This window comes from Salmo salar, chromosome ssa17, assembly GCF_905237065.1.
Source record: "Salmo salar chromosome ssa17, Ssal_v3.1, whole genome shotgun sequence".
In the NCBI taxonomy this organism is placed as follows: domain Eukaryota; kingdom Metazoa; phylum Chordata; class Actinopteri; order Salmoniformes; family Salmonidae; genus Salmo; species Salmo salar.
Genome location: NC_059458.1, coordinates 14,599,921 through 14,615,214, shown reverse-complemented (window position 1 = coordinate 14,615,214; position 15,294 = coordinate 14,599,921). Strand labels below are relative to the sequence as shown.

The window sequence follows — 15,294 nt, the reverse complement described above, 5'->3', positions numbered from 1 at the left end:
TACAAAGCATGTAGAGGTCTGTAATTTTTATCATAGTTACACTTCAACTGTGAGAGACGGAATCTAAAACTAAAACCCAGAAAATCACATTGTATGATTTTTAAGTAATTAATTTGCATTTTATTGCATGACATAAGTATTTGATACATCAGAAAAGCAGAACTTAATATTTGGTACAGAAACCTTTGTTTGCAATTACAGAGATCATATGTTTCCTGTAGTTCTTGACCAGGTTTGCACACACTGCAGCAGGGATTTTGGCCCACTCCTCCATACAGACCTTCTTCAGATCCTTCAGGTTTCGGGGCTGTCGCTGGGCAATACAGACTTTCAGCTCCCTCCAAAGATTTTCTATTGGGTTCAGGTCTGGAGACTGGCTAGGCCACTCCAAGACCTTGAGATACTTCTTACGGAGCCACTCCTTAGTTGACCTGGCTGTGTGTTTCGGGTCGTTGTCATGCTGGAAGACCCAGCCACGATCCATCTTCAATGCTCTTACTGAGGGAAGGAGGTTGTTGGCCAAGATCTCATGATACATGGCCCCATCCATCCTCCCCTCAATACGGTGCAGTCGCCTTCCATGTGGCTCAGTTGGTAGAGCATGGTGTTTCCAACGCCAGCATGGTGTGTGCAACGCCAGGGTTGTGGGTTCGATTCCCACGGGGGGCCAGTACAAAAAAATTAAAATAGAAAAAATGCATGAAATGTATGTATTCACTACTGTAAGTCGCTCTGGATAAGAGCGTCTGCTAAATGACTAAAATGTAAATGTAAGAATGTCCTGTCCCCTTTGCAGAAAAGCATCCCCAAAGAATGATGTTTCCACCTCCATGCTTCACGGTTAGGATGGTGTTCTTGGGGTTGTACTCATCCTTCTTCTTCCTCCAAACATGGCGAGTGGAGTTTAGACCAAAAAGCTCTATTTTTGTCTCATCAGACCACATGACCTTCTCCCATTCCTCCTCTGGATCATCCAGATGGTCATTGGCAAACTTTAGACGGGCCTGGACATGCGCTGGCTTGAGCAGGGGGACCTTGCGTGCGCTGCAGGATTTTAATCCATGACGGCGTAGTGTGCTACTAATGGTTTTCTTTGAGACTGTGGTCCCAGCTCTCGTGTAGTTCTGGGCTGATCCCTCACCTTCCTCATGATCATTGATGCCCCACGGGGTGAGATCTTGCATGGAGCCCAGACCGAGGGTGATTCACCGTCATCTTGAACTTCTTCCATTTTCTAATAATTGCGCCAACAGTTGTTGCCTTCTCACCAAGCTGCTTGCCTATTGTCCTGTAGCCCACCCCAGCCTTGTGCAGGTCTACAATTTTATCCCTGATGTCCTTACACAGCTCTCTGGTCTTGGCCATTGTGGAGAGGTTGGAGTCTGTTTGAGTGTGTGGACAGTGTCTTTTATACAGGTAATGAGTTCAAACAGGTGCAGTTAATACAGGTAATGAGTGGAGAACAGGAGGGGTTCCTAAAGAAAAACTAACATGTCTGTGAGAGCTGGAATTCTTACTGGTTGGTTAGGTGATCAAATACTTATGTCATGCAATAAAATGCAAATTAATTACTTAAAAATCATACAATGTGATTTTTCTGGATTTTTGTTTTAGATTCCGTCTCTCACAGTTGAAGTGTACCTATGATAAAAATTACAGACCTCTACATGCTTTGTAAGTAGGAAACACTGCCGATTTTGCAGGTTATCAAATACTTGTTCTCCCCACTGTGTGTGTGTGTGTGTGTGTGTATATATGTAATGTGTGTGTGTGTGTGTGTGTGTGTGTGTGTGTGTGTGTATATATATATATATATATAAGTACAAACTATTGAATGAGACAAACGTTTTTGAGAAGATAATTATAAAAATACACATTTCTTTTCATTTTAGTAAGAAATGAAAATGCAATGAAATGAAGGTTATTTGTTTATGTAAAAATGAAAATGTGAAATTCTTGGGGGAAAAGTCCCCAGAAATTCTGCCTGAAAAAATGTGGTCCCCACTGAAAAAGTTTAAATACCACTGCACTCGAGGGAGACATTCACTAACAACATTACTTATGCTTGTAGACAACCATGCCATTTTCATGGTACTGTTGGGCTGATGCATTCAGCTTATGTCTATACCCTGTACTCAGATTCCCATGAGGCTGTGCTTCGCTTCAACGCTGCTCCTACAGAGGGCTATGAGAATGACGTGGGCAACAAGACCACTATCCGCATTATCAACTCTCAGGTAGGTCCCCCACTTCTCCTCCTGTGACTTTTCTTTAGTACCTCCTATTGATTGACAGTGGAATCACTGCCTCACTGCCTTTATGAAAATGATTTGAGTTGATCTAGAGCTGAGTGAAACCGCTAGTCAGAACACTAAGACAGGCTATCCCAGCACTTCTACGCTTATCTAGTCAATCATTGAGGATCCACCTATCATTGGGAGATGACACGTTGGCGTATGGTATCTGTGCATGTGGACTGTAGGTGAGATGTACTCGTATTGCTTGCCTCATATTACATTTAGCCTGGGGTTCTGGAGAGCTATCAGTACAGCAATCAGTAATTTGTCTCCCTGCAGATACTTGCCCGGCCCAGGCATCACTTCACCACCAGCTCTTTGTATAAGGGTATGACACTGGTGGCCTGGGATCCTGCACCGTACTCTGTGGACCTGCCCAGGGTAGGTCTCTCTGCTCTCTCTCACTGTCAGTCACGCGATGTAGTGTGTGTGTGTGTGTGTGTGTGTGTGTGTGTGTGTGTGTGTGTGTGTGTGTGTGTGTGTGTGTGTGTGTGTGTGTGTGTGTGTGTGTGTGTGTGTGTGTGTGTGTGTGTGTGTGTGTGTGTCATTAATGACTTCTTAATCATCTCCTGGTTCATCTTAGGGAAAGTCTGGTGCAGAGTGAGTCAGCAAACATCACTGTTGTGGGCTTAAGCAAAACACTTAACACCCTACAATTGTTCCAGGAGCGCTGCACTGCAGCTGACCCACTGCTTCCAGCCCCTCTGGTGGTGTGTCTTGTGAGAGAGCGTCAACACAAATTTCCATTCTAAATGGACAACAAAGTGCCTCATATTTTATAAAAGTCATCTTAAGGTTTTTACTGAATAATTCAGAAAGTGTCAGTGTGTTTAGATTCAGGTTACTGGTGTGTAGCTTACACAGGCCCCTTCCTGAGATCCTGTTAGCGGTAGTGGTCATGGTAACATTTAGCAGAGGCTTTTCTCCAGTGCAGCTAACAGTCAGTTAACCAACTGTGTGAATGCGCTCTATGGTGACAGTGCTGTCTTCAGCCTTTTGATTAATGTGGGTCACGTGTCAATCTCCAGATGTCAGGAAACATGATGACCAACTGGGTGGTAATGAGGAAAAGCTGAACGATACGGACAGATCTTCTGTAGTTTTCCACTGACTTTTGTCTTACTCAGTCCTGGTGAGGTGGGGGAAATAGTTTTCTAGCGTATTAGTGTTCATCAACAGGCTATAAGCTCTGGAGATGCTCCATCTTCTTTTAAAGTAGTTTGACAAATTGCTGTTACATTTTCCAAAGTAAGTGTGAAAGGGAATTCTTCCGAGTTCTTTAAGACAATTTGTCGAGATAGGATTTGTTAGTCTATTCAGTTGAAATAGATGGTAGCTAAGATCAGTCACAACAGAACAAAAACAAATAACATTCTTCTTAAGAAAACACAAATTTAGGCCTTGTCAGTTTGTTAGAATTTCCTCCTCTTTTGACACACAGTTCAGTAGGCAAACTTTGTTGAACGTTGCAAGTAGAAATGTCATTAATAGAGCAGACACAATTCCTTATTTTACATGTCAGAGAGGCATGTTTGTTCTACATAAAATATTTACATCTGAACATTTCGCAACTTTGTGCCCTGCAGAACGTATGTATGCGGTGCCTTCGGAAAGTATTCAGACCCCTTGACTTTTTCCACATTTTGTTACGTTACAGCCTTATTCTAAAATGTATTAAATTGTTTTTTTCCCCTCATCAATCTACACACAATACCCCATAATGACAAAGCAAAAAGAGGTTTTCAGAAATGTTTGCACATTGCTTACAAATAAAAACCATATCACATTTACGTCAGTATTCAGACCCTTTACTCTGTGGAATAACCTTTGGCAGCGATTACAGCATCAAGTCTTCTTGGGTATGACTCTACAAGCTTGGCACACCTGTATTTGGGGAGTTTCTCCCATTCTTCTCTGCAGATCCTCTCAAGCTCTGTCAGGTTGGATGGGGAGCGTTGCTGTACAGCTATTTTCAGGCCTCTCCGGAGATGTTCGATCAGGTTCAAGTCCGGGCTCTGTCTGGACCATTCAAAGACTTTCAGGGACTTGTCCCAAAGCCACTCCTGCATTGTCTTGCCTGTGTGCTTAGTGTCATTTTCCTGTTGGGAGGTGAACCTTCACCCCAGTCTGAGGTCCTGAATGCTCTCGGGCAGGTTCATCAAGGATCTCTCTGTACTTTGCTCTGCTCATCTTTGCCTTGATCCTGACTAGTCTCCCAGTCCCTGCTGCTGAAAAACATCCCCACAGCATGATGCTGCCTCCACCATGCTTCACCGTAGGGATGGTGCCAGGTTTTCTCCAGACGTGACGCTTGGCAGAGTCTTTACGTGCCTTTTGGCCAGCTCTAGGAAGCCTTGGTGATTGCAAACTTCTTCCATTTAAGAATGATGGAGGCCACTGTGTTCTTGGGGACCATCAATGCTGCAGAAATGTTTTGGTACACTTCCCCAGATTTGTGCCTCGACACAATCCTGTTTCGGAGCTCTACGGACAACTATTTCAACCTCGATTTTGCTCTGACATGCACTGTCAACTGTGGGACCTTATATAGACAGGTGTGTGCCTTTCCAAATCATGTCAAATCAATTGAATTCACCACAGGTGGACTCCAGTCACGTTGTAGAAACATCTCAAGTATCATAGCAAAGGGTCTGAATACTTATGTAAATAAGGTATTTTCTGTTTTTAAGGTTTAATACATTTGCTAGAATTTCCAAAAAAATAAAATCACCACGTTTTCACCTTGTCATTATGGGGCATTGTGTGTAGATTGCTGAGGAAAATGTTTTATTTAATCCATTTTAGAATAAGGCTGTAATGTAACAATATGTGAAAAAAGTTGTGTTTTTTCCCGAAGGCACGCTATATGGAGAACAATGTAATAATGTGTTTTACATGACCTCTGCTGTCTGCCACACACATTGGCATGGCATTAGTTAAAATACAGATTGGACACACACACACACACATTCATAAGGCCAATGATCAAGGGCTGCATGTTAATCAAGTTATTCTAATGGAATCCACTTTGAAAATGAAAGCCATTGTTTGCATGTGTGTGTGTTTGTGTGTGCACATGCATGCATGCGTGTTTGCGCTATAGCCTGCTGTACTACATGCACCCAATTTTGTACGGATGGTTGAACACACTCACTGGGACTTTACCAAGACATTTGCTCCAGACCCAGAATACATTTGAAACTAATTACTGTTCTTTATCTGATGCTTAAAAGGCATAATATACTCAGTTTTGCCTCATGTTATCCTGACTGTTTGAAGAACCAGAGAGTTAACACGGTATCTGTCACCTAGCAGCTTAATGTTACTGGGCGTCAGAACAAAGGCTGCTATTTTCACTCTGCGGTCAAAGCATCCCCACGTTTATTGAGCAGATTACCTCTGTCAAATTCTGGCACCATGTTCCCCATTTAGTGCCCTTGTACTGTAGGGAATAGGGTGCCATGTGGATGCAAAATGAGATTAACTTCCAGAACAGAGAGTTAATTAAAGCATAACTGCTGTGGTCATTCATCAATCCCTCCATTATACCTGCTATGGGAGTGGGGGAATGAGTATTGGTTTAACAAACCTTGACTTTAAAAGGTTGGGTCTCGTCATATTTTCAAGGGAAATATCCGTGCCTGACTTTGTTCCCTGAATTATAGATTTAACGGACTCTTGTGTAAGCAGTGGCGTATGAAAGGAACATGTATTTATACAACATTTTAGCTCGGGGCGTTGGGATTCCTGTGGTGACGTTGTGAGTCAGTCAGTATGGTGGTGATGAATTCAAGCAAACCTGCATCACAATATTGGCACAATAGCTGTAACATTTGAACATACATTCTTTCCCGTAGTCAAACCAAAATACTAATACTAACTTTAGCAGGTACATTAGCAGGTAGACTGCTCCGTAGCAGGCTGCTGTGCTACCGGAGCCATTTCATTTAACAAAGACACCATGTCAACACTGCAGTGGCAGCAGTGAGTCTGACACTTGGCAGATGCTGTCATGATTTGTGCTGACCCAGAGTAGCAGCGTTCTATGTCAGATAGCGTAAAGAAAGATGCTTGGTGCTGACTGAAGTGTCCTCTCCTCTTCTCTTCAGTGGTACAGGAACCCAGACTATGACCTGTTCACCCCGTACGAAGAACGCCGGCGGCTCCACCCCACACAACCGTTCTACGTCCTCCACCCCAAGTTCATCTGGCAGCTGTGGGACGTGATCCAGGGGAACACCCAGGAGAACATCCAGCCTAACCCCCCATCCTCTGGGTTCATAGGTGGGCATGCGCCTCTGGTCATCCACCCGGGCACCCACCCATCCATTTATCTGTTTGACCGCTGTGTCTGAAATGGTACCCCGTTCCCTATGACGGGAACACTCTTCAGCCAACGTGCATGGAATTCACAAAACTTGATTAACTATTGAGATGAAGCACATACTGCAGGCCTAGTTCAGAACACATATGGTGGTCTCCTTGGTTCAATGAGACAAGCAGGCTTTAAGTAAATGGCAGCCAGAAGGATGCATGCGAGTGAGATCTGCGATTGCTCAAAGGTAAAAATAAAACAACAAAGAGCTTTATTGTTATTCCGTGTGTGTTCAACCTCAGTATCTATTTACAAGGTTACACAGTCAAGAGGGCACAGGTGCTCAATAACAATTGGCATTCCAGGAAGTCAATTATCGATTTTCTAAGCAAATACACATGTTCAAGGTAGCCTGGTGAGTAGGAGCGTTGGGCCAGTAACCGAAAGGTTGCTGGATCGAATCCCCGATCTGACAAGGTAAAAATCTGTCATTCTGCCCTTGAGCAAGGCAGTTACCCCGCTGTTCCCCGGGCGCCGATGACGTGGATGTCAATTTAAAGCAGCCCCCCCCCCACACACACCTCTCTGATTCAGAGGGGTTGGGTTAAATGTGGAAGACACATTTCAGTTGAATGCATTCAGTTGTACTGACCAGGTATCCCCCTTTCCCATATTGTGTCCCGTGTTGGTGTTTTGGAAGGGCAGAGTGGTGAGACATGAGAGATTGTGTGAATATTAGGGGTAAGATTACGGCAAGGCAAAAAATAGTTTTTTCGTCATATGTTTATACATATGCATCTATACCATTCTAAACCTGTATAAAATATTACCACTCACACATGGACCAAAAGTACAGAGGAGAGTCCAGAAAGAACAGCGGAATGGTGATTCATTCCTGTGTGTTTTTTTCCCCTCTTATTTTGTTCTCAATTTACATGAGGATGAGGGGGGGGGTGTTACAACATAGACCCCATGGCAATTCCTGGAATCCAGCAGGAGGGCTTGAGGGGGCTGTGTCGCCCTGAGCACGTTACTGTGCTACCACCACACACACAGAAAGAGAACACACACTCATCGCCAGCAGCAGGACTCAGTGAGGCAGACCATGACTCACAGAAGGATTTTATTTGGGTTGCAGTCCATTTATTTAACTGTTTTTGGGTTACAGTTTATTAGGCAGTGAGAGGCAGTGCTGTTCAGTTTGTCGTGTTGATAAAGACAAGCAAGTGCCGTATGATGGCTACAGCCAGCCACTATGTGGCAGCCCAATGGGGGTGCAAGGCTGTTGACTGCCTGCTGGGAGCTTTAGACTTGTAGACTGAGGCACATGTCAACATGCAAAGCCAGATACTGCATGACTCAACACTACAGGCACAGAAAGATGGTCACTTTTTAACAGGTTGTGGCTTTCATACAACACCTGGCTGTCATCCCAACATGCAAATATTGGTTGGATCTACATCGTTTCCACATTGTCATAACTGTAAACAACATTTCAGTCAACTGACAATTGGACATTGTTATGATCTCTTTTGCCCAATGGGATGATGGCTTCAAGAGTGCAAGACAAGTGTTGCAAACATGCACGCTTTCTGTTACACTTCTCCAACTGTTTCTGCCTTGTTACCCTCCCCACCACCCTGTAATGAAATGGAAAATCCCTTCACATCGTTGCCATACGTTTAATATCAGTTTAGGTTGTAATACTAGCCCGTTTTACACAGATCACCCAGGTGCATCATTTTATTAAATATTCTTACGCACAGATATGATCTTAAATAGTTAATCCACAGCTATATAGTGATTTAATTACCATGAAGTAGGTGTGTTTTAGCAACTTCCTGTGATCTAGAAATGATCATGATTATGTGTGATTTACACCCTTAGTTATGTGTATAAACATTGTGATTATCCTTCATATTGTTTCAAGAACTGATGGTATGCTGAAATGTAATTTAAAAACTGAGCAAATAAATGAGGCCCAATCTCACAGATGAGGTACAAAGCATTCAGCTTCGCCAGCATCATTCACATAGGCTTCATAGCTGCTTTAGAACAAACGAATAGATGGACTGTCTGTTATTGCACTTCATTGGAAATGGCCACAGTTATGACAGCATACTGTAACAGTTATGACAAAAGCCTTTTTTCGTACTGTAACATTAATGACAACACTAAAGCCACCGCAGTCTTAATACAACTCTGGGGTCTCTCGACGTAACAATATGGTAACGGAAGTTGAGGCAAAATACACGTGTTTTTTTTGGTTTTGTTTTTAAGTAAACAACACCACACTGTTGCGTTTTCTCACGGCAAGACTTGACAGGAATAAATCTACACCTTTACTGAGTAACAAAGTAACAGTTGACCATCTAGATGGGTTGCGGCGGTTGACACACCTTCTATAACATGGATCATCAACTAGATTCCGCCGCGGGCCGATGTATTTATTTGTTTCTCGAGCGGATGGTCGGGGGGCCAGAACATAATTACTGCCAATTGACAGCAACAAGCCCAAACAGATATAACGTTTACTAAAGCATAATCATTTAAAAAACAGATTTCCAAACTTAAAATCAATTGGAGCCGATTTCATGTTCTTCCAGTCTCATATCCCAACAACAAAAATACCGCACAAAAAAAAATATATATTATTATTTATATTTGCCATGAACTTAGGGGGCCAAATAAATCCACCCGCAGGCCGCCAGCTGGAGTACCCTGTTCTATAAGATAATAGAGCACAGTGTAGTTTCTGGGGTGATGACGTGGAATAGAAGACTTTGTTAGTAGAAGATATTGATAGTTCTGTCTGGATTAGATCACTGACTGTGTGTTTCGAAGAGTTCTCTGGTGACACAACGCCTCATGATGCATCATTTATGGGTAGTCTGTTGAGGCGTTCTCATGATGACATCACTATGGAGAGTTGTTGGGTGACGCCACATGATATATCACTGTGTAGACTGAGTTTTTGGGCGACACCACATGACAAATGCCAGGGATAACACCGTATCCTCTAGAGTTCTCGGTGGTGACGCTATCATATAACACAGTGGATCACTGGATAGCGTTTGTCACGTGGGGGAAAAGGGGGGTGGGTTGAGAGGGGCTTCGGGGGGTACGCGGCTGTCCACAGGAAGTGATCTCTTGGTTGGTGTCTGGGCTGGTCTGTTCGGAGACGGGGGTGGTGACTTCACGGTTGTTAGTGCTGCACTCCACTGTGTGGGGATGGTGGTTGTGGTTATGGTGGGTGGCGCCGGTGGAGAGCTGGGGCGTGACGGCTACGTTGTTACTGTGGCCCCGGCGGTTGAGCTGGATGACGGTGGTCTTGGAGGGCATAGAGGAGACGCCGTTCTCAGAACTGGGCCGCTTGCAGTGGAACAGGATCAGGAAACACCTGTAGAACTGCAAGGGAGGGCGGAGGGGGGGGTGTGATAAGGAGTGTGTGATAGGGGGGTGTGTGCGTTGCAAAATATATTTACACATGTTATTTAATCATTGCACCCATACTGCTTGCGCGCGCCAACGAGCATCTTCGTTGGCAGGCTCTATAATAGAATTTGCTTCTATTTGTGACGTCGAACGCGATGCAAGTCCTGCCTCTCCCATCTCCTCATTGGCTTTTAGAAGCATATACCCACTTGCCATCTCCTCATTGGTTATACCCACGTGGGTGATTGAAAGATGAACTGAGATCAGTCGGTCGGCTGTGGTAATACACCTTATTATGAAGGTTAGTTATTATGAAAGTGTAGATGCCAATCGCCATATAAAGTCCAAAGAAGAAAAAGCCTGGAAGGAGGAGAGATGACTAGAAACGATTCGGTTGACTGTTTTATGTGTGGATTAATTGTTGGAGTAGAGGACCTTTCAGGTAAATAATAATTTCAGGTAAAATAAGCTAGCAACAGCTAAATTGCCATAAATATTTAATCGTTTTCGACCTGTCCCCAAATTAATATAATTGGTTCAGAGTTTGTTTTGATATTTCAACCTGTGTGTCGTGATTGCGTTTGGTGTGGGGGGACAAAATCAATTTGCGGACGCACGCACTCGTGCGGTTTGGGCAAGGTGTTAGATTGCAGTATGAGCTGTAATGAATTCATCTTTGCCCTTTTTGTTTTGATTACAGGCATTGTCCTGATGATGTCGTTGTGCGAGGAGGTCCATGTCTATGAGTACATCCCCTCTCTGCGTCAGACAGACCTGTGCCATTACCACGAGCACCACTACGACGCAGCCTGCACCCTTGGGGCGTACCATCCCCTGCTCTTTGAGAAGGTACTGGTCCAGAGGATGAACAGCGCCACCCAGCACGACCTCAAAACTAAGGGCAAGGTCATGCTGTCGGGGTTCAGCGCGGTCAACTGTGGGCCATGACCCCTGACCTTTTACGTCATATGACCTATGGCCATCAAGAGACAGAGAGTGCCGATACTAATCAAGCGACTGAAGAGGCTAAGTTGAGTCAGCACTGTCGTCCGTGGGCCATGATCTGGCTTTTGACCTTTGACCTGGAAAATCAGGAAAATCAGGATGAAAGTGAAGAGGATGAGAGTGTTGCCAATACTAATCAATCTTAGGCTGTGGAGGCTAAGCGAGCGTGCTCGAGAACTGCCTTTGTCACAATGGATAGTGTCAACAACTGAAGCTGCTCTGGCCATCAGGTTCGGAGACCAGAGACTGTCAGGGTGTTGAACTGATAGTTGTTTCAACATTAAAAGAAGTAAAATAGTTTAAAGGCCGAACTCTGAAGTGCAGAGAAATTTCTTTTGTTTTTCGCTGAGCCTGGAAAAAGAAAAACCAGCCCGTTGCTGCTGGTTAGGATAGCAATAGCCAACATTGTTGAAAGGAGGGGGGGGTGTTTAGGGCATGTGGATGTCATGTTGTATTGTGTAATGAAGTAGTCCTTCAGGGATGTATTCCTACTGGAGAGATGGGTCATCTTTTTAAGGTATTGTTCTTGTGACACAATGTTGTACATGAGAGAGGTCTGGGTATGAATGTGGAAAAGTGATCTATAGATTCAAATATTGAATGTCGGTCAAAGGCATGTTTTTCTGATTCAACTAATGAGGTGCATTTTCATGTGCAGGTCATGTTTAGAGCATTAAAATACAGAATTGAAAACATGCCGTGTAAAGGGTTTTACTTGAGAGGGTAGGTTTGAATTTAAGCCGTTCAAAAAAGCATGTTGTGTTCCTTTTGATAAAGAATATTGCAGACCTTATTTGAAAAATTCAGGGATAGTAGTGTATGGGGGAAAACAACACTTTTCACTTTTTTTGCATGAACCAGTCTCACTCAACCTAACCACTGATCTGTGTGTATGTGAGTAAGGAACTCAAACTTTCTTATCAATGTTCTCATGTCCTCTGTACGTACGCTATTTAAAGTTACTGTACCTCAACGACTAGCTGGTAAAACTGACAGCAGTTACTTATCCTGGCCTTGATATGATTCTACAGCCACACTGTGTAAATAGAATGTAAATGTGGTTTGTTTGCCTATAGAAGTCTGGTCAAGTGTAATGCAATGAATGTAGCTATGAATAGTTTGAGGCACATTTATAATAAAAAAAGTAACCTTTATTTAAACTAGGCAAGTCAGTTAAGAACAGATTCTTATTTACAATGACGGCCTACCCCCCGGCCAAACCTGGTGTGTGCCGCCCTACGGGGCTCCCAATCACGGCCAGATGTGATACAGCCTGGATTCGAACCAGGGACTGTAGTGACGCCTCTTGCACTGAGATGCAGTGCCTTAGACCGCTGCGTCACTCAGGAGCCCAGCGGTCTAAGGCTTTTGGCAATGGTGATATAGACTTGATACTGTGCCAAATGTTCCCCGTGTGAAGTTAACTGTTAGTTAGCACTACGTCTTCTAGGAGTTAACCACTACAAAAGCAAAGCAGAGGCCTCAGCTTGGAAATATAAATGGACAGAATGTCCTTACGATGATTCACGTGTTTGTTTATATTGGGAATGGAATGCACCAAACACAGCAATAGAAATGTCATTTTTCTTTTGAATGATTTTTTTTTTAGAAGTGTTTGCTGATCTACTGTTGATGATATACACTAAAATATTCACTCCTTTTGGGATCTTTAAACAAAAATCATGTTGTTTTTACAGATAATTTTCTATAGCCAGAATCAGTTTGTACTGAACATAATTTGTTAGTTTGTATAAACTTTGTATTTCTTTTCCATTGTTTTCTACTTAAACTGTTGTGAATAAAGAGATTGTACTTGCCTTGTGATTTGACCCTTGTCTAACTAGCTGTTTAACTACATATCCCACAATTCAAGAGGCAAGGGCTGTATCTCAATTGCTTAAAAATGTATTACCTGCTCGTCTCCTCCCTTTGATTGAAAAACACTTGACCAGTGTAAGAAATAATGGTAGAAGCTCATCATTGGGCTGGCTTTCATCTGGTCACGTCTTTCACATCAATGTAACGAAGGAGAGGAGGTGGGTAGACACACATTTTTGGTTTAGGTTCTGCTCACCTGTTTGTTCATGAGTATATAGATGAGGGGGTTGATGACAGTGCTACTCTTAGCCATGATGGAGGGCACCACGGTCACGATGGGGGTGATAAGGCCCGGGTGTCCAAAGGTAGCCATCATGGCGATCACGCCGTAGGGCATCCAGCACAGCAGGTAACACACCACCGTAGTGATCACCATGAACAGGATGTGGAACTCTCTCCGCCGCGCCGCCGACTTACGGATCCGCCCCACCTGGGAGGAAATGATCATACATAAAGTTGTGCATAAATGTATGTCATGAGAGGCCAATCACATAGGAGGATGTAGAAGGACATACAAGGTCTTGTTACAATACTTAGAGAAATGTAATTTCCTTCCTTCACTGCTCAGGCTAATCAATGTTTACATTTGTATTTTATATAAAAGCCTCCTTTCCCTCCTTGACATAGGCTAATCAGTGTCATACTTATCACCAATACTTTAAAAAAAAACATCCTTCCTTGTAATAGGCTAATCACTGTTTCAATTATTTTAATAATGACTTTCCCTTCCTTCCCTAATTAACCTGACAGGACTGGTTGAGTGAAGCAGGGTTTCCAGTTCACTACCTTTACCTATCCTGTCATGTCACATCAGTTGTTGCTTAATCTTCCAGGAAGGCAGAGCGCTTTTCAAAAAGTATTCTAATAGGGCTACGCAAGTCTAAACACTTACAATCTCATTACCAGGCCAGACCTGTCTGATCTGAGTTTTCTGAAACACCTGTAGCCTTAAGATTCATCCCAGCTGAGAAAAAAAAACAACCTAATTATCTGGTCACAAGATGTTTTCTTTCTAGGATATCAGTCTTAATTGCAGTGGAGGAAAGGGAACCAAGTGTTAAAAAAAACACCATCTGTCCAATGAACAGTCTTAATCATGTAAAAGTAGTGTTCAGTTTCTCTCTTTGCGCGCACTCTCTCCTACTCTCTTCTCTCAATCCTACCAATCCGTAACCACCAACTTCCTTTCCAAGCATCTCAGTCTACAGACCACTGAAGACAGGGCATCTTACTACAGGAAGTCCATATGAAGGAGAAGTACTGAGTGCATATTATGTCTATATATATGTATGTCAAACACCTTATTACTTAAACACGGGGTGGAGGTGGAGACACCAGATAATGCTGACTGAGAGAGCGAGATATCACTAGGCACTGCTTCAGAATTCTACCCAATAACTGACAGTTTTAACGCTGCAAGTCTTTCTCATTATCAGTGGTTTATCAGCAGGTTCAGACCCTGACCCAACATGCTGATCTCCTCTGGTTCCTATCTCCTCTGTTCAAGCCTCACTTCTGTTGATGTTTTATTGACGAAAACACACACGTGCACTGGCAAATGTACACATCCATGTTGGTTTTAGGTACTGTAAACACCTACCACTTCTACAGATCACTTCTTCACAGGTAGATGGTTACAGTTTTCAGAATAAGAAGTGTTTGTGTGAAGAGTAGCGAATAAACAGAATATGTGAAGTCTAAACATTGCATGGTGTGTTTGATTTCAAGCCATTTTCATTTGAACCCATGTGGACAGGTGGGACAGCACACCTGTTTGACAGCGTAGAGCAGCCTCCCATAGCAGTAGACCATGACCAGCACAGGCAGCCCCAGACAGAAGATGAACAGGCAGATGATGTAGGAGTGAGACTGGGGCGTCTGGGATGTCCAGGTGACCGAGCAGCTGGTCCCGGCCCCCTCCAGGCCGTAACTACTCCAGCCCAGCAGGGGGGGCACTGTCCAGAACAGGGAGTAGAGCCAGGAGCCCACCACGGCCAGCAGAGGCTTGCGGTAGTCGGGGGCTTGCTTGTTGTACACGGTTAAGGTGCTGTAGCGGTCATAGGAGAGGAAGGCCAGCGAGATTAGCGACACAATTCCTGAGAGATGGATAGAGAAAGAGAGGGAGGTAGGGAGAGGAGGGAGGGAGAGAATGAGAGAAAGAGAGACAGACCGAGAGAGAGAGACAGACCGGGAGAGAGAACAAGAGGGATGGTGGTATACCGTGATTACTCATTACATGGATTATTGCGAGACAGTCACTGAGACAGATTATGGTGCACTGGCAGGCTACCCTTTAAAACAGACCAACTGCATGCGTTCTGTTTGGCTTTTCTAAACTGAGCCTTAACACCCAAGTAAACGATC

At 43.7% G+C, this 15,294-nt stretch overlaps 2 protein-coding genes across 2 annotated transcripts in view; one reads left to right on the top strand and one right to left on the bottom strand.

The window, feature by feature from the left end:
* The window catches only part of LOC106575252 (beta-galactoside alpha-2,6-sialyltransferase 2), a 25,790-nt gene extending 12,914 nt beyond the window's left edge, over positions 1–12,876 (top strand). Inside the window, exons 3-6 of the mRNA XM_014151646.2 lie at positions 2,140–2,237; positions 2,577–2,678; positions 6,407–6,581; positions 10,748–12,876. Of these exons, the coding sequence (XP_014007121.1) occupies positions 2,140–2,237; positions 2,577–2,678; positions 6,407–6,581; positions 10,748–10,995 (623 nt within the window). The 3' untranslated portion in view covers positions 10,996–12,876. The remainder of the gene's footprint in view (positions 1–2,139; positions 2,238–2,576; positions 2,679–6,406; positions 6,582–10,747) is intronic.
* The window catches only part of LOC106575253 (pinopsin), a 22,927-nt gene continuing 14,869 nt past the window's right edge, over positions 7,237–15,294 (bottom strand). The window contains exons 2-4 of the mRNA XM_014151647.2: positions 14,701–15,026; positions 13,127–13,360; positions 7,237–10,020 (exon numbers count right to left, since the gene is read on the bottom strand). Coding sequence (XP_014007122.1) covers positions 9,673–10,020; positions 13,127–13,360; positions 14,701–15,026 — 908 coding nt within the window. The 3' untranslated portion in view covers positions 7,237–9,672. The remainder of the gene's footprint in view (positions 10,021–13,126; positions 13,361–14,700; positions 15,027–15,294) is intronic.